Source organism: Nyctibius grandis, chromosome 1 (genome assembly GCF_013368605.1).
Source record: "Nyctibius grandis isolate bNycGra1 chromosome 1, bNycGra1.pri, whole genome shotgun sequence".
Taxonomy (NCBI): Eukaryota; Metazoa; Chordata; class Aves; order Nyctibiiformes; family Nyctibiidae; genus Nyctibius; species Nyctibius grandis.
In genome coordinates this window covers 131,432,519-131,457,448 of record NC_090658.1, presented here as the reverse complement: position 1 = coordinate 131,457,448, position 24,930 = coordinate 131,432,519, and the positions used below count along the sequence as shown (strand labels likewise).

Genomic DNA, 24,930 nt, shown 5'->3' with positions numbered 1-24,930 from the left:
GATATTAAGAAGAGCTTGACCTCCAGGTAAAGGAGCTCTTTTGAAACTCCAGTCATCTACTGTAGCATTTCCACGGAGCAGAGCTCTGGAAAACCAGCTATCATCATTGCCATGCCAACGACGCAACACCAGCTCTCTTTAGCTTGCCAGATGCTCCCATGCATGAAAAGCACGAAGAGAAACTAAATGGATTTTAGAAAAGCACGGTATATTCCCATTTTGGAGATAGTGCACCTGAGGCAAAAGATTAAATTCCTTTCCAAAGACCATCTAGTGAATTTTCAAGAGGATCCAAGCCAGGGGAGAGATGGAGTAGAACAACCAAACCTTGCCACTTCTCAAGAAGCTTCAGGTACCGATACTTTGCTGATTATGATTACGTACGTGATCACTCTCTTACTGCAAAGCTCTAATCCTTGTGAATACAGAAGCAACTGAACTTGACTTCAAACAGCACTCACTGCTGGCCTAATCCTTTTGCCATCACAGCACTTGGAAGGCTTTTCTGCTGGCTTCAATGGCAGCAGAGTTCAGCTACTTCTAATAACTTCTTGAAAATCTTACCTACCACTATCAAAGTTTCAGGAACATTTTGAGAGCATTTCCTTAAAATAAAACAGTTGGACAGACATTTGTGTTGGAAAAACACAGACATTTTGAGGCTGCATTCAAATCCCCTAAATTTTGCACATACTCAGTCTTAGAAATCAAAATTTCATGGAGCAATTCAGATTGCTGTCTCTCTGGGACTCTGTTCAAGATCTTTAAAGCAGGCAATTTGAACACAGCCTTTCCAGTTTGTTGTTGAAGGCCAAGAGAATGAAAATATAATGATAATTATTGCTTCTGATTTCCCCTGGGACCTAAAAATAGTAACACTTGCAGCAGTGTGTTATGCTGCACTTTGCAGTGGTCGAAAGCACTTTGCACTCCCACCACCTTCCAGAGGAGCATCGATACAAAATGGGCTGTAATGAAGAAAATGACAAACACAGACGTGCATTTCTCTTTTCTCTAAGATATTGGTTCATCTCACAGCCCTCTCCATGTTGTGGCCAATCCTTTTATTACAGAAGTTCACTGATCCAAACCAAAAAGGTCATTTAATCACACCCAGTAATTCACCCACCAAGACCAGACAGCACTGCTGTACTCCTTTCAACTGACCTCCTGCACACACAAATCACAGAACTCTTCCAAAATGCTGGCTTAAAGAAACCCTTTTCAGAGAGACAGCAAACCTTGTCTGCACTCCAAGGAATGACAACTCCACCATTTCCTCTCAAAAGCTCTTCCCAACTTTAATTTTCCTTGCAGCTAGGAAACCATGTCTTATTTCAAGGTTGAATTTGTCCAACTTTCAGTTGCTGGATCTTGTTATGCCTTTGTGTGCAAGACTGAAAAGCCCCCCACTATGCAAGAATAAATGCATCTTCCTCCCAGTCACTATCACAAGGCTAATGCCACATGCTGGCACCAGCAAAGTCACGAAAGCGGAGACGCACGGCACTGAGAACTAACGGCGCATTAATCAGTCCCCTGCCTCTGGACGAGCACTCAGACTGCCTCCAGACAAACTTGTGTGTGTGTGTACTGTGCATTTCATTATTTTAGATCCCTCCTGTTAAGGAAAGTTGAAAACAGAAACCAACTGAAAAACAAAAGTCATTGACTCTCAGTGGTCCGAAACTGCAAGTGTTGATGTGAACCTTGTAACGGCTGAGGGAGAGAAGAGTCAGCTTGGGAAGGTCTGTTCCCATGATCAGAGCTCTCCACCCATCCTTTTACAGAGAAAAGACATTTTTCTCATAAACTGCAGTTGAATATCTCATGTAGGATGGCGTTTTCCACAACAGAATGAGATCTGACAAATACTATGTGAGCCCAAACACCACTGTTGGCCAACTATAGTTGTTCATAAAGAAGAACAATGCACATGGGTTAGGTTACTCTGAAGTCTCTACTAAGGCCTTCATCATAGAATCGTTTTGGTTGGAAAGGACCTTTAAGATCATCAAGTCCAACCGTTAACCGAGCACTGCCAAGTCCACCACTAAACCATGTCCCTAAGCACCACAATCAGGGACAACTCTCCTTAGGCTTAAGGTTGCATGCTGTCTTCAGTCACCAGCCCAAAATCCTCTTATTGGCAATGAATTGCTGAACAATGACTGAGGATGGGATCTGAAACTCCTACAGTAAAAAAAAAAATTGAGGCTGAATAATCAGTGAATAAAATCAGGAGTGGACCAGAATTTTATCACACATGGTCTTGGTCCCATGGAAGATTTTCCCAGGGACAGACGTGCACAGACATACACCAGCCAGTATTTTAACTTCCAAGTTGCAGCTATACTGGCAGTGTTCAATACCAGTGATTTCTCCCTAGATTTTTGAGAGACTTCTCCAAATTTCTCCCTTTTCCCTCTTCCCCTCCAAGTTTTTTAAGTGCAGTAGTTCTTGGCTTACACGAGGGAGGGTGCAGGAAGACTGACCCAGCAGGGAGAGGTGAAGTCTGAGTTGAGTGGAGTGAGTTGGATCTTCACGCTCCAGGACTGGACCAAAGGGAACGAGCAGGAGAAAAGCAAAGGTTATCAGTAATTAAAAAGCCCTTAACTTTTAAGATCTGAAATTCACTGATGTGTACACTAGATTATAGCATGTATATCTAGAAAGGGACACTGATGAGTTTTTCCATCAACATTACATGTGTATTTTCCAGATTTGCAAACTGTGCATAAATGTATGATCTTTGTGATCTTTGCGTTATCAGTAGGAGCCAGAGCTGCAACTCTGGATCAAACCAGAGAAATCAAAGACATGAAACAGAGCTATGACACCACTGGGCAGGACAAACCCATTACGAACTCAACACATCGCAAGTCCTTAGAAAAAATAAAGAAAGAATAAAGTTGTAATATATACCCTGGGGCAGGGATTGGTTTTGTTCAGTGCTTGTGCAATACTTAGCACTCAGAAATCCTACTAAGGGGTCCATTACTCATGCTACTATACTGCAGTAATATAGTAAATGGAAGGAGAATTTTAAAAAGTCATCAAAAGTGGATCACATGCAACTACCACAACAGCTTTCTCTGATAAGACAACTGCTGAAGGAACTGGGGCAGCCAGAGTCATGAAGCACTAGCAAGGTACCCCATGGGAAATTACAAACTGTGGATTTCTACAGCAGTCCTGCGGTGGGGAAAGTGCTGGTTAAAGCAAAGATATCCTCAGGCAACTACTGGGCTGTTGCTGCAATTCCTGAAGGATCAGTCTTGAGCCCACTCCCATCCAATTTTTATTAATGACCTCGGTTCAGAACGAAGAGAGTGTTCAGAAGGCCCCACTGAAGTTTGTAGAGGCACCCTTAATAGAAAGAAAGATCAAGCTATCACAGAGGAAGAACTAGATGACCTCAAGAACAGGAGTGAGAAAAACAAGATGAAATTCAATAGCGTGAAATGCAAGGCCAGGGACTGGGCTAATACTGAGGATTTCTGCTGTGAGCTGGCAGCTGCTGGAAATGACAAGAGGTGAAGGGTCCAGGTTTATTAGTCCATCCCCTGAGAACTGAGAGTCACAAATGTGACACAGCCATGAAAAAGCTAAATGCAACTCCAGAAAATACCAGGTAATTCTAGCAGAGATGAGCTATTGCTATTATATTGGGCCCAGCAAGATCTCACCTGAACTACTTGTAAATTGTGGGTAATTTAAGTTCAAGTTAAGATATACTGAAGGGTAGATTAGAGTAGGAGAAGCTATCTTGCAAGAGGAAACGAAATATCTTGGCTTGTTTAGTCTGATAAAAAGAAAGCCAAAAGGGAGAATTTGATTATTCTACATAAACACCACAGGGAAAATACCAACAAAAGGGAAAATCTATTTATGCTAAAACATGATGTTAAGAATGAGTATGTGCAGCAGACCAGCCATGAATACATGTAGGCTGGAAATTAGGATGTTTCTAGCCATCAGAGACTGTGGGGGTTTGAACAGCATTCTAGTGGGAACAGCAGGGGCAAAAGTCTTCACAATTTGAAGCTGGTGCCTTACATTTTATGAGGCACATTATAAACACTATTACTAACTGCAGCTGGGTTCTGGCCACGTAACCCATGAGGGCACTTCCATTTCTAGGTGGAAATGATTGCTTACAGCCTTGCAGCTTGCCAGGTATGAAGAGATTCCCACCCAGATACTAGCCCCTAAAAAGGATGCAATTTGTATGCGACAGAAAAATATCCTCTCCCAATTATTAGAGAAGCCCAAAGATTTAAAGACCTGCCTGCCTTCAGAGGGAGTCTACCAGGTCCTAGTGATCACAGTTTCACAGAGGTTTTTCCAATAAGCAGTCCTCAGCAAAACCTGAACTGAGAACAACCTACCTCATCCTCCATCCCTCCTCACCTTGCTACTCACACACATCAAATCCAGTTTCTGGAGGCAGAAAAGCACCTTCCCAGGGTACCTTTAATAGGAAAAGAGTGCCCAAATATTCCGCATGCTTAAAAGCTGTGCAATAGCCCTTTCACAAGCAAGGGATGACCTGTATAGTCGGTTTTGTAAACAGAAGAAAAACCATGGTCTTCATCCTGTCACTTATATTTGGATGGTAACGTTAGGAAAGGAAGATAATTTACCTCACCTCCTACCTCCCTGCCTCTTCTTATCCCTTCACTATTTAAGTACCAGGAGCTCTGTGGTCGAGTCACTTGAAACCAGACACAGAAATGCACAAGAGATTATAGCGTGGGCAGAAGTCTCAAACAGATTCAGCCTTGGCTTTATACCATCTGCTAAATCAGGCAGAGTCTGAGTGCAGGAAGTCTGCAAGTGTCAGATCCTGCAGAGGAAACAAGAAGATATGTGGTCAAACACATGCACCGAAGGGGAAAGGTCTAAAGATTTAAATATGCCTGTGGAGCAAGCATTCATGACCAGCAAGTATATTAAAGAAGGCACAAGCATGCTGCAGGCCATGTGTGCAGTAGAATGGAAATCAGGGACTCATTTTCTAATGAGACTTAAAGGAACAAGGGCATTTCCAACAGAGAAGAACAAACATCCTAGAACTAAGGGCATTTATATAATCATTAGTGGGTGATCTGAGTCATGTCTTCTCGGGGTTTCAGCCTCAGATCTTACAGAATCCAAGTTTTTTAAATGGGATGATTAAGTTGCTAAACTAACCCTAACTTAACAGATCTTTCAGTCTCTGTGGGTCTGCTACAATTCCCTCTGGAGAGGATTTTAAAGTCTCATTAACTTCAGTGGATGAAGAATCATGCCATAAATATCTAAAAGTTTTTTATATTATTGCTTGCAAATGCCTATATCTTAGTTTACTCTCCCAGAGAGCCAACATCTAGTGGAGAAACAAAACAAGTTGAAGGGGTAGTCCTGCAGTTTTGAGCAGTGAAACAAACTCCTTTTCCACGTACATGTTCCATGTTCAACTAATGGGCCAGGGCTCTGGATCAACAGGATGAACCTTGCCCCCAAAGCCTGGAAATCAAAACAGAAAGAGATGTACTGACCAACCAACCGAGCATAATCCTGGGTGGGATTATAAACAGTAGTCTCAGTACTAAAGCTAACCACTGGCTCTTTGCCAATCCTGTGCCAAGACACAGTTTTAAAGAGGCATTTAAGACGTGTAATGAAGTAGATTTATGGCCAGAACCACCAGAAGCAGAGATCAGCCTCAAATTTGAATGAAAAATGACAGGCAGGGGAAGCAAGGATGAGAAATATCTTCAAAGTAAAGGCAAGCAGCTTACAGATGCAAAAGATAAATCAGTTGAAAGACTTGAAAAGGACATCAATGAAAATATTTAAAATATAGTCACCAATGTATGGGTCAGCATGTCAAGTAAGAATGTGATGTTGTTGAAGCCGATTGGGAAAAGAGAAGCGAATGCCTGGCTAGAAACGAGTGTTCTCTTAGTCAGCCATCAAAAATGAAGGAGAAACAAACCCAGATATTGATGTGGCTGGCAAAGGCAGGCTGGGAGAAGAAAAGCAGATCCAAGTTTCATCAATCTAAATAGGACAACCTGCAGATGAGACCAACCAGAGGAAAGGTACAGCAAAAAAAAAAAAAACAAACCCAAACTCCTTTCACCGAATCACAGAATCAGTCAGGTTGGAAAAGACCTCTGGGATCATTGAGTCCAACCATTGCCCTGACACCACCATGTCAACTAGACCAGGGCACTAAGTGCCACGTCCAGTCTTTTCTTAAACACCTCCAGAGATGGTGACTCCACCACCTCCCTGGGCAGCCCCTTCCAATGGCTAATGACCCTTGCTGAGAAGAAATGCTTCCTAATGTCCAACCTGAACTTCCCCTGGCGAAGCTTGAGGCTGTGTCCTCTTGTCCTATCGCTAGTTAGGCAACTAGCCGACTCCCACTTCACTACAACCTCCCTTCAGGTAGTTGTAGACTGCACTAAGGTCACCTCTGAGCCTCCTCTTCTCTTTGCTGCTTAATGTCCCGTTTTCAGTAGCTGCATCCAGGAAGACTCTTTAATGGTGCCTAAATATGTAGGAATTTCTATACTGCAGGGAAAGGGCATTTGTTTCATATGGGCTACCACCAGCTCTTGGGTTCTGTGAAGGCTCAAGTGGCAGTTGGAAGGGGCATTTTATAGCTCCTAGCAAACACTGCAAAGGCTTGTTATTTGTCAAAACCATGTTAGCCAAAAACGGAATGATGAAATCCACCCTGGGAAAACAAGTAATTGTGAGATCTCCTCCAGGGCTAGGACTGGACATGGCACTTAGTGCCATGGTCTAGTTGACATGGTGGTGTCAGGGCAATGGTTGGACTCGATGATCCCAGACAGCTCTGCCAACCTCATTGATTCTGTGATTCTGTGACTTGGGTCTAACGTACAGCTAAAATCTCATAAAAGAATGTCTGCTTCAGTGAAGTCCTGATCAGGGCCCTCTCCTAGCATCCACAGTCCTTTCTCAGAAGCGGACATGTGCTTAAACTTCTGTCTCAATTCTTAAAGCTTTTGAAAACCAAACAGTTGGCTCAGCATGGTGTCAGTCCGTCCAGACTAATGGTATGCTAGTGTGAAATTTCCTTTCCAGATCTGTTCCAGTGGTTCAGATTCTGGCCTGTCAGACTAATCTAAATTTACTGATACTGTTGGAGCTTGTCTACATTTCAATCGCTTCACCGAAGAGCAAAGTCAGGTCAAGCAAGACTGTTGTATGTTAATGAGATTTACACTCAGAGCAGCCTTTGTTTAGAGTGAGGTTTTAACAGTCCCAAGGCACCAGGCTGGAATGGCTCTCAGAGGTATTGTGGAAACCTTTACACTGTAACTAATTTGTTCTTCTCGGCATCTGCCATTCACTTTAAAAAATAATAAAAAAAGACTGCGTCCTGGAAATTGGTTGGGCATTGTCTGTTCACAGGAGAACGATGGGAAAATGGAAAACACCTTCTGGAACAAACAGATAAATTAAACAGTAGCTTTTGAGCAAATAATGTGCCTCCAGTTTAATTACAGGTGAACAGTGGCGCGGATCACTTGATTTCAGCAGCAGACTGACTTCATTGAGGGCTCTGTGTTTGTAGAATACTCTGTTTGCAAGCTTTTCAGAACACAGGAGAGTGTGAGTGTGCAACGCACAGCCCGACATGAAGTGACATTATAAGGAACTAATGCAGAGCAGAATTAGGAAAACAGCCATTTGGCAGCTCATTATAATTATGGAGCTTTCACTCCACCCTCCCCTTGTCTTATTTTGACTTCTCTTTCCACATAGGATCTTGCCAATTCCTTTTTGAGAGAAAGAAAGGCAAAACGTGGCTTTCATCTTACCTCTCCAACCTCCTCCCATTTTTCAGGGACTGAAGAGTTTGATTTCTGTCTTTCTTCTAACCCTCAACTTATTTTGGTGAGCCCACATTATCCACTCTCCTGACCTCTCTATTCCTTTTCCCCTGACTATGCCCCCTTGTATAAAGATGCCGTAGCCTCACTTACCATAAAGTAAATGAAATATAACCATCCCGCTTGCTTCTGCGACTATCATCCCTCCCTTCAGCTCCAAGCTCACTGAATCCACCAGGGAGCCTCATCTACCATATTTGCAATCCTGTCTTGCACAACCCACCCAGTAGAAGGGGAAGTTACAGCCAATTTTTGCCACTACTGTGTAAACCCTGCCTGAAACCAACAGGCCATTTGCCTCAGCCTCTCAAAACCAACATCCTAATGATCCCTCTGCACAACGGGACAGACAGACAGGGCTCTTCTGCTGGGAGGGGGAATGAGGCAAGCCATGAAGATGGCACACAAAAATTATTAAGGAGGTTAGGAGATAGCATCATGCTTATTTAGGGGGTTAGTATCAAGGGAAATACAGGCCCCAGAAAAAGACAGTCTTTTCCTCCTTCTCCCATTTATTTGAAAACCAAACAATGATCCTTTGGGATTATAACTGTTGTGACTGGTTACACAGAGTAGGAGAGATCAGAGAGTTACAATCCTCAGCAGTTATCACCTATGCTGCTAAGACTCAAAGACCAAAGTCAGAGAGGGTGGGAGAGAACGTACCATCCCTCCCATGCCTTATCACCACCCTGCAGGCCAAGCTGGAAGCAAAAACCAGCCTCACGTGGTGATGTGATGAACACATGCTGAAACAGAGATCGTCCTGGGGAGACAGTTTGTGATCACTACAAATTTGGCATTGCTATTCCTCTAGCAAATTCCCTTAAAAAGAATGAGCAAGATCTCTTTTTGAGGATGATTTGCATATCTCAGTGCTGGGGAATGACACCCTATTAACAGCCCTGAGCCCCAGCCTTGCTCTCAGAGGCAAGCACACAACCACTAACGGGTCTAACTCTTGAAGAAGCTCCTGAGGCAAGCAAACACTACCTCTCTGACACCAATGGGGAAAGACAACAGCTTTCATGAAAGTCTCAGAGCTGATCTGATCTACCTAATTTTTCTATCATCATCTTAAAAAGTCTTTTCAGGAGCAGCACTATACACCAAGTAGCTTTTTGCAACAAGTTGGTAAGTGCAGCTTTGGAACCAGGGAGACTACCTGGACATGGAAAATCACACGAGATGCTTCTACTCCCTGAACAGAGACAGCTTTGAAATGAGGACTCCTGTGTGAATATAATTTGATGTTATTTGTTAGAGGGGAAAAAAAAGGCTATTTCTGTCACTATTCCTGTCTGTGCAGCTTTCTGCTCGAACTCTCCAAGTTAAAGTGAATGCAATTAGAAACCAGCTCTCCTTTTCTGTGTGCTGCTTTGATACCCATTCCCAAATTGGTGAATACCACGTTGCCTACAGTGCATCCTCCCTCCAACATCTCAGCAGTTTGGGGAAGTGCTCTTATTTCCATGCACTGTTTTTACCTAGAGGTGTAGGAAGAATCCATTCGCTTCAGTGACAGACAGCACCTAAAAACCACTGGAGATCTGGGTTTGAGAAATGGAGAGCATTTTCACATCGCTGACAATGAGGTTGAATCCACGTGGCCTCTTGAGCCTCAAGTGTAGGGGATCTTGCTGCAAGCTGCCAACAAGAGACATCCTGACTTGTTTTCAGATGCAGTCTAGCCCCATGAGCGTGGCACTGCCTTCAGACTAATAGGCTCTGCCAGGGAACTCTGTAGTCCTTGGTGTCCTTCTGCCATCCCTTTGCAGTGTGAGCTGCACTTTGTTTTTTAGACTTGTGCTGATCACACAAGAAGACTCTGACAGAGTAAGACGCTGAACCTGTGACTCCCATGGACCAGCCTAGCTATCTTTTACACAGCCCTCCCCCTTGACAGGAGCTTCAAAATGTATGAGGGCTGGTGAATGTTCATCTGCAGCATCTGTGCTAATTTGCATTCTGTTTGCAGGGAAAGCTGGTATCCACCCTCTTCACAGGGCTGACACAAGGGACAGGCTCACGTACAAAGGCTCACTGACACCCTCACGGTTTAGGGGAAAACCCAAAGCTTCAGTGGAATCTAAATAATAAATGAGCCACGTGCTGGCTCTCTGCACTCAGAACTGTAAGGTTTGTTTTGGTCATGCTGGTGAATGGAAGCCACGCTTTACTAGTCTTACTTTTAATAGGATCCAATAAATATGCAAATTTCCAAAACAATTAAATATACATGCCATGATGGAGTTGCATCCAAGTATATTTTCTAATTAAAAAATCCCTCATTGTGTCTGGCAGTAACCTGCAGGCTGGGCAGGCTCCTAACAGGACTGATGCACAAAGCAGACACACGTGAAATGGTAGCAATGGGTGTTGCAGACTGGCTGAGGGATTTTGTTACACGGGTACCAGTTCTGCACTTCATGTTTGGCTTAACCAAGGGTACTTCCTCCCTCTACTCTCTGATGAAAAGCAGACTCACATACTCAACAGTTTCTAAAGGGCAGTAACGCCTGCTTGTAAAAAGCCACTGCTACCTTTGATCCAAGGACACATTTGTGCTGATGGGATTGTCAAAAAAATATTTTAAGATCATGTCTCTTAGAGTATGGGTCACCCTTTGTATTATGGGTGCATTTATATTTGATTTATGGGGTTAATAAATTATTAATAGATGTTGTGGGCATAAGTAGTCCACATTATAGATGGCTACAAGCAACCCACTAACCTGTTGGACTTCAGCAGTCTGTAGGAATTAACCATTTATTGAAACTGTTGTAACACAAATGAGCCATTTCACTACTATGCCTTTAACATATGAGTGAATACTGCTCCTCAAGGGAAAGGGTATTTCTCTGCTCCTCAAGGGAAAGGGTACTTCTCATGGCAGGTACAGCTAGGGAAGGAGAAAGACAACTCCTGGCTACTAACTCCCAGATTCTCTGGATCCTTTCCATGGCCCTGGGTCACTAATTCAAACCGCAGTGCCTTTACTTACTCATATTTAAACTGGAGACGACTGGCTTGCCTCACAGGTGGCTAGCAGAGATTACCATTTGCTCTGTATTTTGAGATGTGATATATCCTTGCAAAGGACAATAATCCTCAACATATTTTTTGCTTGCCCATGATGTTTTTTTCAATTCCTATTAGTTTAAACAGTGAAATTCTCTCTCAGAAATACTTCTTTCTTAGCTGTCTGTTTGATAGAAAGTGCTTTACATCATCATAGGCAATAGTAAATCACAGCCACAAGACATCTTTAGTCAAAGGGGCTACTGAAGCAGTGAATTTGGCTGTATGAGCAAGAAGCCATCATCTTTTTCCCCACTTTTGCTACTCACTTCTGGCATGATTTCGATCTTCTCATAGCGCCGCTTGTACGGCAGAGTCAGCACCTCTGCTCTGCGGTAGGACATCGGCGGAGGCTGGCAGTCTATCATCAGATCTGTGCGATGAGACTGGGTGGGTGGGGGCTGAGTGTACTGCTCCGGGCAAACTACGTGGAGAGGCTGGAAAAGAAGAGTGGTGGCTTACCAAAATGTTTGGTTGATTCTGTGTGCTGCCCCACAACAGTAATCACTGCCAGAAGGTCTGAAGGTTGCCGTTAGCAAGCTAATTTATTTGTATGAAAATGACATCCAAAAGATGCAATCTAGAAGATCCAGTCAGGATTGGAACAAACTGTTCAAGGAGAAGGCAGCTATGCTTTGTATACAACAGTGTCCAGAGCAACAAGGCCTAAATTGTTGGAGAGCAGCGTAGGGGAAAGGGACCTGGGGGTTCTAGTGGACAGCAGGATGAGCATGAGCCAGCAGTGTGCCCTTGTGGCCAAGAAGGCCAATGGCATCCTGGGGTGGATTAGAAGGGGTGTGGTTAGCAGGTCAAGAGAGGTTCTCCTCCCCCTCTACTCTGCCCTGGTGAGGCCGCATCTGGAGTATTGTGTCCAGTTCTGGGCCCCTCAGTTCAAGAAGGACAGGGAACTGCTAGAGAGAGTCCAGCGCAGAGCCACGAAGATGATTAAGGGGGTGGAACATCTCCCTTATGAGGAGAGGCTGAGGGAGCTGGGTCTCTTTAGCTTGGAGAAGAGGAGACTGCGGGGTGACCTCATTAATGTTTATAAATATGTAAAGGGCAAGTGTCATGAGGATGGAGCCAGGCTCTTCTCAGTGACATCCATTGACAGGACAAGGGGCAACGGGTGCAAGCTGGAACACAGGAGGTTCCACATAAATATGAGGAAAAACTTCTTTACGGTGAGGGTGACCGAACACTGGCACAGGCTGCCCAGAGAGGTTGTGGAGTCTCCTTCTCTGGAGACATTCAAAACCCGCCTGGACGCGTTCCTGTGTGATATGGTCTAGGCAATCCTGCTCCGGCAGGGGGATTGGACTAGATGATCTTTCGAGGTCCCTTCCAATCCCTGACATTCTGTGATTCTGTGATTCTGTGAAATTTGTGTCTTTAATCACCACTTCAATATCAGCAGTCATGTTAGCTGCCATAAGGAGAGAAAAAGAAGAATACTCAGTAGCTTTTTCTTCCAAACCCTTGTTATCTACATGGGAAGCAAATGACAGTAGTGGTGGAGATAATCGCAAAATGGCACGGAGTGAGGCAGACGTATCGATATGCAAGGCTGCAAAAACATTAGCAAAACAAGCAACCCTGAGTCTTCATGACCTGTGAGCAATATATTAACAACGCATAAACATGCTGGTTGCCATAAGGATCACTGCAGGATTTAAGGAAGCCAAAGGACAAGATAGCATTTCTACAAACTGTTTTGGAAACAGCATTATACTTCAGGGGTAACACGGAAGATGCTTGTTAGAAAAACACACAATGGCAATTGCTATCAGTTGTGCAGTGGCAAGTCAGGCCACAGAACAACGAGATAAAATGATCCAGACATTGTTAAGAGGTTTGGAAGAATATGTATTTTTGTGTTCAACAAGTTGAAGATAGATCAAAGGGAAAAGCTCAGCCAGGAAAAATACTGGGTATTATTTTAATTACGTCATGATTATCTCAAGTTGTGCCAGGGGAGGTTTAGATTGGAGATCAGGAAAAATTTCTTCACCGAGGGTTGTCAAGCACTGGCACAGGCTGCCCAGGGAAGTGGTGGAGTCCCCATCCCTGGGGGGATTTAAAAGCCGTGTAGATGTGGTGCTGAGGGACATGGGTTAGTGGTGGGCTGGGCAGTGCTGGGTTAACGGATGGACTCGATGATCTTAAAGGTCCTTTCCAACCAAAACAATTCTGTAATTTTATGATTCAATGAGTCAGAAAGCAAATTTCAGTAGAAACAAATTGAATGGACAAGGAGAGGCCACTAAAGCCAAAAAGAGTCAAGGGGGGAAAGCAGAGACTACACGAATGCTCTGGCCTTCTTCCTAGACAGAAGTAGTCTGGATTTTGCAAATGGACTAAGGAAAGCAGTGGATTTGGAAGAAATGTGAGAGTGGAACTCCAGAACAGCAGTGCCAGGACCAAAGCAAGTATCAACTGCAGGATAAAGAGCAGAGGAGATGGTTAAAGCTGAGGGCTCTGAGGATACTCAGCACTTGGTACCCTTTACATTAAGACTGTATTAGACACAGCCAGGCTTATTCATACAGACAAGAAAAAGGGAAAAAGTCATTATGACTATATGTATCTAAAAAGGAGGAGAGGAATGTACACACCATTTGCTCTGAGCTTTTAGGGATCTTCCAGCCACTCTGTGCAGAGATTGGCAGTCCTTCCATACTCATTTTGGAGCAGGACGATAAAGGAGAGCTCAGTGCTGTGTGCTCTCTCGTGGAAAAAAGGATCTGGGTGTTGTCTTGATTTTGCTATTGTTTAATGTAACAGTTGTTCACAATCGACCTGCTTATTTCAGGTGTGTGAAGAAACATAAGAAAAGGCAATAGAAATTCATTACCTGGACTTCTTTGAGTAATTTAGACACCTGAATAAAATTCAGTCTTGTGTCAATGGGACAGTAAACACATTTCATCGCCAAAGGTTGATAAGGAGCCAGGGCATCCAGATAAGAGAAATCTGGTTCTGAAAAGAGAAATGTTGAAAACATTGAATGCCCATTAGGAACAAAGATGGCCCAGTTCCACTCTGATTCCACATTCTAGTCTAGACAAGCGGTTGTTCAGCAATGTTAATTCTATTACAGAATTCTCTTCCCTTCTTCCTTCCCCCACCCGTTATTTTCAGTTAATTTGATGAAAATTATGCCCACAATTAGTCTTACCTTAATCAAGCAACACAGCAATACTATTTCATTTGAACACGTTATCGCATGATTTTTATAACAAATTTAATCAAGACAAAAACACCATCTCTTATTTTTAATCAGATCCTGTAAAAGAAGGCAAGATGTATACATTTTGGGTATCACAAGGTAACCCAGATGTCAGCTTGTTTTTCACTATGACAAAAATGCAGCATAAGGGTCGCATCTTAATAAACCTGGACCAATGTCCTCTGCTACAGACACACTACCTCCCAACTCCCCTTCTTCCTTACAGTATATATATTTATGTGTTTGTTTTTTTTTTTAATCTAAGTGCCAGGTTTAGACTGGTGGGTCCAAATTTTAATATAACCCAAGAGGACCTATAGGGACTCCTGTTGAAGAGACAAGCAATTGGGGTTTTTACAGGGGGATCCAGAAGGAGAGACGGGCTGTGATAACTTTTTTAGTTGGTATCTTTATTAGACCTAGCAAGTCTCAACTTCCCTTCGTACTCTTACTATTGACTTTTAAAAATCAGATTAGAGGTTTGTCAGGGAAAAGTCATGCACTGAATGGACTTTTACTCACACAGAGAATAACACAACATTTAGAATACTACAGAAAAATACCATTTTTGGTGAACGAAGAACAAAGGTCTCATATGTAAGGCAGTGTAGGATACATGTAGCCACTTGATTCTGGGGGCCACCAACTAATGATGTAGAAAAGCTTATGCCACCACTATCTACCTGAAATAAGTGTAGGACTTATTGCAGGTAGCTTAGAAGCCCCGCACTTCAAGAAAGATGTTGAGGTGTTGGAGCGAGTCCAGAGGAGGGCGACCAAGCTGGGGAAGGGTCTGGAGGGTCTGACCTACGAGGACTGGCTGAGGGAGCTGGGGGCGTTTAGCCTGGAGAAGAGGAGGCTCAGAGGTGATCTTATTGCAATCTACAACTACCTGAAGGGAGGTTGTAGTGAAGTGGGAGTCGGCCTCTTCTCCCAGGCAACTAGCGATAGGACAAGAGGACACAGCCTCAAGCTTGGCCAGGGGAGGTTCAGGTTGGACATTAGGAAGCATTTCTTTTCAGAAAGGGTCATTAGACATTGGAAGGGGCTGCCCAGGGAGGTGGTGGAGTCACCATCTCTGGAGGTGTTTAAGAAAAGACTGGACATGGCACTTAGAGCCATGGTCTAGTTGACAGGGTGGTGTCAGGGCAATGGTTGGACTCGATGATCCCAGAGGGCTCTTCCAACCTGGTTGATTCTGTGGTTCTGTGACAGATCACATAAAGGGAATACTAGAAAAAGAAAAACTGGTATTAGTTTGGGAAATACAAAATGGGAAAAAGAGAAGGGGACGCATGAAAGACTTATCTGCTAGACTGCTCTGAACCACAGGGCCTCAAAGGACAACCTGCAGAGTGAAGTGCAGCTGCGAACCACCGAGCCTTGCCAGAAAACAGTATGAGGTATTTCTCTGGTATCTGCTCAGGTCGTGTAAAACGATGAACTTAAAGGAAACTTAAATACAGAAACTTCAGTCTAGCTTTAGGCAGTCATCTTCTGTGTTCTTACATCACCCTGAGGAGAGCACTGGCTGGATTTCTCATGTAGACAGCAAGAAAAAGTGTCCTTAAAACTTTGCCACAGGAAGTTCAGCACCCAGCATGGCATCTGACATTCAACATCAGGCCTCATTCTGCTGATAAAGACAAGTTAATTGCTAGCCTAAAAATCTGCTGCTGGCTAAGTATCAGTGATCATGATGTGGTTATATTTACCCTGTGAGAACAGAATATAGCATCAGCCAATGATACACACGTTTGGAACTGTCAAAGGGGTAATTTTCCCAAGTTTAAAGCAATTGTCAGAATCACAGCCTGGGAACATCAAAGTGTGAAATATTAACAAAAAATGATAGTTGTACAAGAACATCTTACTAGATGCCCAAAAAGCAATGAATCCACAAACATGAAATAAAAATTATACTGGGCAAAAAGCCATGCTAGTTAAAAGCAGATGTGTCAGTGGCAAGGAAACAAAGCCTAAAAATATCGGTGTAAAAAATGGGAGCTAATGGCAGTTAAATTTAATAGCAATGAATAGAAGTATAAAAATAAGGATACTGAGAAGGTAGCTAGTTGAAGAATGATCAGGGTTAAATCAGAAGACATTTTAAAACTCATTGGGGAAAATAAGAAAACAAGTCAAGGCACAAGTCCTCTGCTAGAGATGTACAATGGAATTGCAAATAGTAAGTTTAGAAAGGGATCAGAAGAGAGCTTTTCCATCCCAGCTGGTGCTGTGGATGACACAGAGATTCGACTGCTTGTATTTGAGAAGGCCACCAGGCAGCACCTATTCAGACTAAGTATTTTGGAATCAGTAGGCTCAGGTAACGTACAGACGTGGATTTTTTGATCTAAGAATCCAAAACGGCATCCAGTCTATAGTCTCTCTGAACAGCTAATAATAATGTAAGAGACTTGGAAAAGTGAGCAATGCTAGTGAAGGAATCCCAGGCAACTAGTGATAGGACAAGGGGACACAGCCTCAAGCTTGGCCAGGGGAGGGTCAGGTTGGGCACTAGGAAGCATTTCTTCTCAGCAAGGGTCATTAGGCATTGGAAGGGGCTGCCCAGGGAGGTGGTGGAGTCACCATCTCTGGAGGGGTTTAAGAAAAGACTGGACATGGCACTTAGTGCCCTGGTCTAGTTGACATGGTGGTGTCAGGGCAATGGTTGGACTCGATGATCCCAGAGGGCTCTTCCAACATCATTGATTCTGTGATTCTGTGAATTTAACACAGGACTTTGAAGGTTTAGAACATGTGAAAAACCTAACTTGAGTTAGTCTCACAGGGAACTCATGTGACATACAGGAATAGCTGTTTGGAAACTACCAAAAAACCAGAAGTCACCTGTCTGATGGAAGACAGCGCTTGTCAGGGACACATATTGACTTTTTCTGACAGAATTACAGGTCTTTAGCTTTCCCCCAAGACATCTGATTTACTACTGTGTGACACCAAGTTATAAAATCTTCCACTGTACAGCAGTAATGTCACATGCATGAGCTGTTTTTAAGATCTCAAGAGTTAGTTTTTAAAGCACTGATGTTATTGGAGAGAGAGCAAGAAGCAGACTTCTTTCTACCGTATTTTCTTCTAGAATTTCTTTGTGGCTTAGTGGTATTCAATATTTCTAATCAATAATCTATTCAATACTGCTTCAGTGGTCACATCTGCAGATGACACAAGCAAGCAGAGCAGCACTACAGCTCGCTCACAGCTGGTGTCCTGTCTCTTGGCTGCAGCTGCTGTTTTAGTCTATATTCTTTTGTAGTTGTTTTTCACATTACAAATTGGAAAGGTGGAGACTATCTAGCTCCTGTGGACTGAACAAGCAGTGTCATCATTAACAGTACTGCATGGCCTGTACTTTAAAGGTCCTAATTACTAGAAACTAGGAGTCTAGGAAAAGCTAGAACATCATCCTCTATCACATACTGCTTCAATGGACCAAATTTCTTTCATAACTACAGGAGATTTTATCTTAAAACAAGAGAAGCCAGATAATTACGTCATAAAAATCCTGGGCATCAGTGGAGGTGCTTCAGATTTCCACTGGAGTTACTAAGAACAGAAGAATTTAATCTGCTAGGAATTTCTGTAGACATAGATGTCTTTGCTCCAGCTGAGACTGTCATAAGGAAGTAGGAACATCCTGCCGAGTGGATGTGCCTACAGACAGAGGCCAAAAGCCATGGACAGATGAATTTAGGAAACAAACCACAAGCACCTGGAATCACTGTGCACTCCAAGGTCACCACAACCAAAGCAGATCTCAACTGGAATTTCATTTGAAGTATAAACTGGGAACGAATACCAAAGATCATGAACCAATGTATCCACAGGTTGTTACGACCACCATTTAGATGCCTAAACAACCTTCCAGGGCCATGTTCTAATAGAAGTCTGCTCTATTTCCTCGTTTCATGGAAGGATTACATTTTAATACAGAAAGGTCAATTACTTCTCCCTACAACAACAGACAGAATAAGAGTTCTTGCCATTAAAGGCCAGCTTCTGAGACCCTTGCTGATGGTGGGTAGCACCTTCACATGGTTGATGCCACCGATTTCCTAGGGATTCATGAAATACACAACCCAGGAGGTGTAGACACACTGGTTTTAATTGAAGTCCCAGCTGGAGTAGAATTCACTATTTCCAAGACAATGCATATCTATATTGCAATTTTACCAATTACTGTCATTAGGGCATATCTCCTGAAACTACCTCAAAGGGCAGGAGTGATGGGTATTGTAACAGCTACGATGTTAGTGCTGTGGTACCACGAACCATTTCACAGCATAATCACAGTCTAGATTCAAGCGTCTTATCTGCTCAGCAGCAACCCCTTTGTATCCTCCCTGCCCTTGCACTAGGGCTAATTACACACTTTAAATCTTTCCAAATTGGTTTAACAGTATCATGATACTGTGATGCTTTTTGGCATCGATATTGTGAAAGACTCAAAGGGTCTTGCCCATCACTATCCTCAAGTCTACAGTCAAAAACACAAAGAAGGAAAGAAATAACCCATTACCAAGCCTGTTTGCTTCAGGAGGTTATGTGCATTCCAGCAGTCCTACTCACTGGAAAGAGGAGGAAAATAAGCTTAACAGTAGGACTCCATCACACCCTTGCTGTGGGAGCAGGTTTGATCAGTTACTCAGTGTTCTCCTCCCCATTTCTAATTACTTTGTCCTAGACCAAAATCCACGCCTTTTTTATCTGGCTGAGTACACATGTCCCAGTTATGCCAGAGCTCTTTACACATAAAATCAGCAGCAATGGCCTAAAGGATTATTTCCTTTCTCACATCTGAAGAGTGCCCACTGTAGGGTTCTGTCTGGATGACACATTGGGTATAAAGAGGAGGCACCCGGACAGGACGTCAGTCTGAGGGACTGTCTTGAAGTATTTTTAAAGGAGATCAAACTCTGGAAGATAGCCCCTTTGCTAGATTTCACAAAAGCTTCATGTTCTCTCTTTAATACTTTGTCTTGCTGTTAATGATTGGCATGGTCCCAGGATGCAGCTGCCCTGCGGATCTCAGACCAGAGCTCATTCTGAGGGGGATAGGGCTTGATTCATTAAATCCATTAAAAGTAGGGTCAGCACTAGAAGCAGACTGGGAGAAGTGGAGGAATTTAAAAGACCTGTTGTGTCCCTGGCAGCCTGAGTCATTGAGAAAGGAAACAACTCCCCAGGGTATTAGCTGGAGCTGTACCTTCAGCTTCTGGTACAAATGTGTCTGTCAGCCAAAAAGCATCTGAAATAAAAGCTCAGCCAAAAGGCAGCAACGGACCAGATCACTACTGCCAGGTCTGTGTGGGGTGCACACTTCTGAGCCAGCAGAGATGACAGAAGCATCTTTAGAAACAGACTGACAGGTTGCCTGAGGTTTTGATGAAAGGGCAGGAGAAAGGATGAGGAAAGGTTTGTGATTCCAATGGAATATGGAAAAGAAGGGTTTCTCCTTTTTGACCAGCGTCAATTAGGTCTTGCCTGGGTTTCACTTGCAGCCAGCTGCTTTTAATCCAAAAATTAATTTCCTGGAGGCATTTTACTGCTGTGTATAACAAAGATTTTGCTTCGAAATAGCAGGAAGGGACTCTGCATGGCAAAGGTTGGCTCTGCAGGGCTAAAATGAATTAAATGCCACAATAATTACATTTGTCCTTACAGTCAATCCAGGGGTCTTAATTTAGATGAGTTCCTACTGAAGTCAGAAACTTCTGCCCCAGAACAAATGAGTAAAGCCCCTAGGATGTGGTCACACCTAACCAGAGTGCACAAGCTATTGTTAATTTGATAATGATTACTGAGTTTTACTTACCTGTGAATATAACAGTGTTCAAGCTAGATTTTCCCCACAACTCCATGAAATGAACCACATCCCCAAACCTAAGAGAGGGATGTCCAGTGAACACAACACATGGCTGCTTGAAGTCGTTGCTGAAGTCTCCATGGATGCTGGGATAATGTTTCAATTTGTTTGTCTGAATGAGCTGAAACAAAAACAAAAATCCAGACATTACACTTTTCATGCCTCTGTGCTCTGTAGTTCAGTGTTTATTTATATGAGATTATAAATATTCTACAGTTTATTTCTAATTCACCACAGAGTCCCTTCCTGCATAACCCCTAGATTTTCCAACAGCTTTAGTCATGACTGTCCTAAATGTTATGAAAAGGAAGTCAGAGTATGGGGCCAGGTGCCTCCAAGTCCCTGCTCTCATTTCTTTGGTACCAGCAGTATGGTAACCGAGAGGAAATTCTGCAAACACTCCCTGCTTGGAGTTTCCTGGAGTGAACAGAGTGCTCAGCAGCCAAATTCAAAATAAGCTATTTTTTTCCTATTTGCCATGTCTACAAAGAGCTCTGGGCACTGATGTTTAACCTGGTTTTCTTGCACCATTTTGCCTTCAGCAGTATGTTGCTCTGAGTTTCATTGGTGTAACGGCACAAAGTCAAGTCCTCTGAAAAAAACAGATGAAAGAACGGACTGACTTGCCCTTCCTTAACTATCGCTGAAACTAGTAGTAACTACAAGAGGACAAGAGGACACAGCCTCAAGCTTCGCCAGGGGAGGGTCAGGTTGGACATTAGGAAGCATTTCTTCTCAGCAAGGGTCATTAGCCATTGGAAGGGGCTGCCCAGGGAGGTGGTGGAGTCACCATCTCTGGAGGGGTTTAAGAAAAGACTGGACATGGCACTTAGTGCCCTGGTCTAGTTGCCATGGTGGTGTCAGGGCAATGGTTGGACTCGATGATCCCAGAGGGCTCTTCCAACCTGGTTGATTCTGTGTGATTCTGTGAACTAGTAATGAACTAAGAGCAATAAGTACTCATCACCAGAGCTGGCAAACAGAGTGTAATCAACTATGCAGGTGGAAAAGATTTCTTTGCCAAGATGGGGAAGTTTATTCATCAAGGCACTTTTTGAAGAAGAATTTTGCTTTATTTCTTCTACCACTGTTTTCTAATCTGCAAAGCAAGGTTCAACCTAAAAAGCAGTGTAATAGACTGGTCTGCTAAGCACTTCCATGCAATATTTTGCAAGTATTTTGTTGGCAGGTGTATGCTTCCATCCCCAGCCTGAAAATAACTGCAAATACAGTTTTCTTAAAAAGCATGCAATTTAACACCAGGAAATCACACACTGAACAACTAACAACATACACAGAAATAAAGAGTGTGAAAATGGGGAATGGTACTTCCTTTGTGAGCTTTTTCAAAGGAGGTGGGACTGTTCATCAAAGATCTTTCCATACATTGCTGTCTCCTGTCAGGTGTTGCAACATTGCTCAAAATACAGAATTCCCACATGTAGCATTCAGCAACGTGTTTCTGCAGCTGGTGTGCCGTGGAACCCCAGATGATATGACTAATGAGCAAACTGTGTGCTCTTCAGTACTTGTCACAGAATCACAGAATGAAACAGGTTGGAAGAGCCCTCTGGGATCATCGAGTCCAACCATTGCCCTGACACCACCATGGCAACTAGACCAGGGCACTAAGTGCCATGTCCAGGCTTTTCTTAAAGACATCCAGAGATGGTGACTCCACCACCTCCCTGGACAGCCCCTTCCAATGGCTAATAACCCTTGCTGAGAAGAAATGCTTCCTAATGTCCAACCTGAACCTCCCCTAGCCAAGCTTGAGGCTGTGTCCTCTTGTCCTGTCGCTGGTTGCCTGGGAGAAGAGGCCAACTCCCACTTCACTACAACCTCCCTTCAGGTAGCTGTAGACTGCACTAAGGTCACCTCTGAGCCTCCTCTTCTCCAGGCTAAACACCCCCAGCTCCCTCAGCCGTTCCTCGTAGGTCAGACCCTCCAGACCCTTCACCAGCTTGGTCGCCCTCCTCTGGACTCACTCCAACACCTCAACATCTTTCTTGAAGTGCGGGGCCCACAACTGGACACAGGATTCAAGGTGCGGCCTCACCAGTGCCGAGTACAGAGGGATGATCACTTCCCCAGACCGGCTGGCTACACTATTCCTAATAGAGGCCAGGATGCCATTGGCCTTCTTGGCCACCTGGGCACACTGCTGGCTCATGTTTAGCCGGCTGGCGATCAGCACCCCCAGGGCTCTTTCCACCGGGCCGCTTTCTAACCACTCTTCCCCCAGCCTGTAGCGCTGCATGGGGTTGTTGTGGCCCAAGTGTAAGACCCGGCACTTGTTCCTGTTGAACCCCATGCTGCTGGTCCCGGCCCATCCATCCAACCTGTCCAGATCCCTCTGTAGGGCCTTCCTACCCTCCAGCAGATCGACACTCCCACCCAGCCTGGCGCCATCTGCAAATCCACTGAGGGTGCACTCAATCCCCACGTCCAGACCATCTACAAAGACACTGAACAGCACCAGCCCCAGAACTGAGCCCTGGGGAACACTGCTAGTAACCTGCTGCCAGTTGGACTTTGCCCCATTCACCACCACTCTCTGGGCTCGGCCATCCAGCCAGTTTTTAACCCACTGAAGAGTCCACCCATCCAAGCCCCGGGCAGCCAGTGTGTCTAGGAGGATGCTGTGGGAGACGTTGTCATAACACGATGTGTGCATCATGTCTTTCTAGCAGAAACCCTGCCACTCAGGACGTTCCTCTTCATTGTAACATATTTGATTTTCAAAAGAGGAACTAAGAAAGAACATTAGGATAAGCAACTCTTCTGGTCTCTCAAAGCTGTAATTCACCTTTCCAGATTCTCTTTTATTTGTTACTTTTTACCATGGTAGATCTAACTCAAGATAGCGTGCCTACATGGAAATGAACAGAAAGCTGAGAATTCTGATGCGTCTTTAAGCCTCTTAACAACTTATGCAGAACAAAGCACTTCAGAACTTCAGGTTATTAAACAATTAGGTTCTTAATTGAATTTAGCATCACTGAACAAAAGCATCAACCCTACTGAACTTCTAGCTGTCACCGCATAAAGATATGCTTTGGTGCTAAACCAGGCAATGTACAAATTTACCCTCAACACCCTTTCAATAATAGAAAGTTGGCTGCACATAGGTGCCACTATTTATCTTTCTCCTTTGCTTCCTTGAGTTTGGTCTCCTTCAAGTTGGAACAAGTCCAGAGGAGGGCCATGAAGATGCTCAGAGGGCTGGAGCACCTCTGCTATGGAGACAGGCTGAGAGAGTTGGGGTTGTTCAGCCTGGAGAAGAGATGGCTCCAGGGAGACCTTCTAGCAGCCTTCCAGTGCCTGAAGGGGCTACAGGAAAGCGGGAGAGGGGCTTTTTACAAGGGCATGGAGTGACAGGATGAGGGGGAACAGTTTTAAACTGAAAGAGGGGAGATTGAGATGAGATCTGAGGAAGAAATTCTTTTCTGTGAAGGTGGTGAGACCCTGGAACAGGTTGCCCAGAGCAGCTGTGGCTGCCCCCTCCCTGTCAGTGTTCAAGGCCAGGTTGGATGGGGCTTGGAGCAACCTGGTCTAGTGGAAGGTGTCCCTGCCCGTGGCAGGGGGGTTGGAACTAAATGATCTTTAAGGTCCCTTCCAACCCAAACCATTCTATGATTCTATGATTTAAAACTGCTGTGCAATACCTGGATGGCTGGAACAGAATAGGATTGGGGTTTGACATGAGATGGAAATGTAGGTGGACACAGTCCATAATTTCAATCCTTGGATCGTGCAGGAAGTAGCTAGGGGACTGCACTTTCTGCAGCTTACTAGTAACACCAAATTCCTACTTAATCTTCAAGAGGGAAATTTGAAAAAAACATCCAGTAACTGCTCTGGCAGTTAATATGCACTGAATCTTGAAAACATTTCTGCAATTAAGACTGGTAAAGATTTCTGATTAACACATCTGGAGCGCAGTATTTAGAATCGAAACTTAGCTTCAGTAATAAAAACTGCAGTTTAGCAGACAATGGGCAAAATAAATTTGATCCCATAAAATACTGGCATTTAAAAGAATGGGTGGGAAATGGCCCTGTGAAGCTTTTCCCTATTTTTCTTTTTCTTGAGGGAAGCCAAAAGCCTCAAAATCAAAGTGGCAAAAGCAGTTTCAATTGGGTAAATTGGAAGAAGGGGACAATGGCCTGTGTCTAGCGGAGTCCCTCAAGGGTCGGTACTGGGACCAGTTCCATTCAATATATTCATTAATGACTTGGATGAGGGAATAGAGTGCACTGTCAGCAAGTTCGCTGATGACACCAAACTGGGAGGAGTGGCTGACACCCCGGAAGGCTGCACAGCCATTCAGAGAGACCTGGACAGGCTGGAGAGTTGGGCGGGGAGAAATTTAATGAAATATAACAAGGGCAAGTGTAGAGTCCTGCATCTGGGCAAGAACAACCCCATGTATGAGTACAAGTTGGGGACAGACCTGTTGGAGAGCAGCGGAGGGGAAAGGGACCTGGGGGTCCTAGTGGACAGCAGGATGACCATGAGCCAGCAATGTGCCCTTGTGGCCAAGAAGGCCAATGGCATCCTGGGGTGGATTAGAAGGGGGGTGGTTAGCAGGTCAAGAGAGGTTCTCCTCCCCCTCTATTCTGCCCTGGTGAGGCCGCATCTGGAATATTGTGTCCAGTTCTGGGCCCCTCAGTTCAAGAAGGACAGGAAACTGCTAGAGAGAGTCCAGCGCAGAGCCACGAAGATGATTAAGGGGGTGGAACATCTCCCTTATGAGGAGAGGCTGAGGGAGCTGGGTCTCTTTAGCTTGGAGAAGAAGAGACTGAGGGGTGACC

General features: G+C 44.2%; 1 protein-coding gene across 3 annotated transcripts in view; it reads right to left on the bottom strand.

Moving 5' to 3' along the window:
* Positions 1-24,930, bottom strand: part of INTS9 (integrator complex subunit 9) — an 80,116-nt gene that overhangs the window by 6,407 nt on the left and 48,779 nt on the right. For all 3 annotated transcript variants that reach the window (XM_068397413.1, XM_068397408.1, XM_068397400.1), the window contains exons 12-14: positions 20,063-20,234; positions 13,852-13,976; positions 11,270-11,437 (exon numbers count right to left, since the gene is read on the bottom strand). In XM_068397413.1, coding sequence (XP_068253514.1) covers positions 11,270-11,437; positions 13,852-13,976; positions 20,063-20,234 — 465 coding nt within the window. The remainder of the gene's footprint in view (positions 1-11,269; positions 11,438-13,851; positions 13,977-20,062; positions 20,235-24,930) is intronic.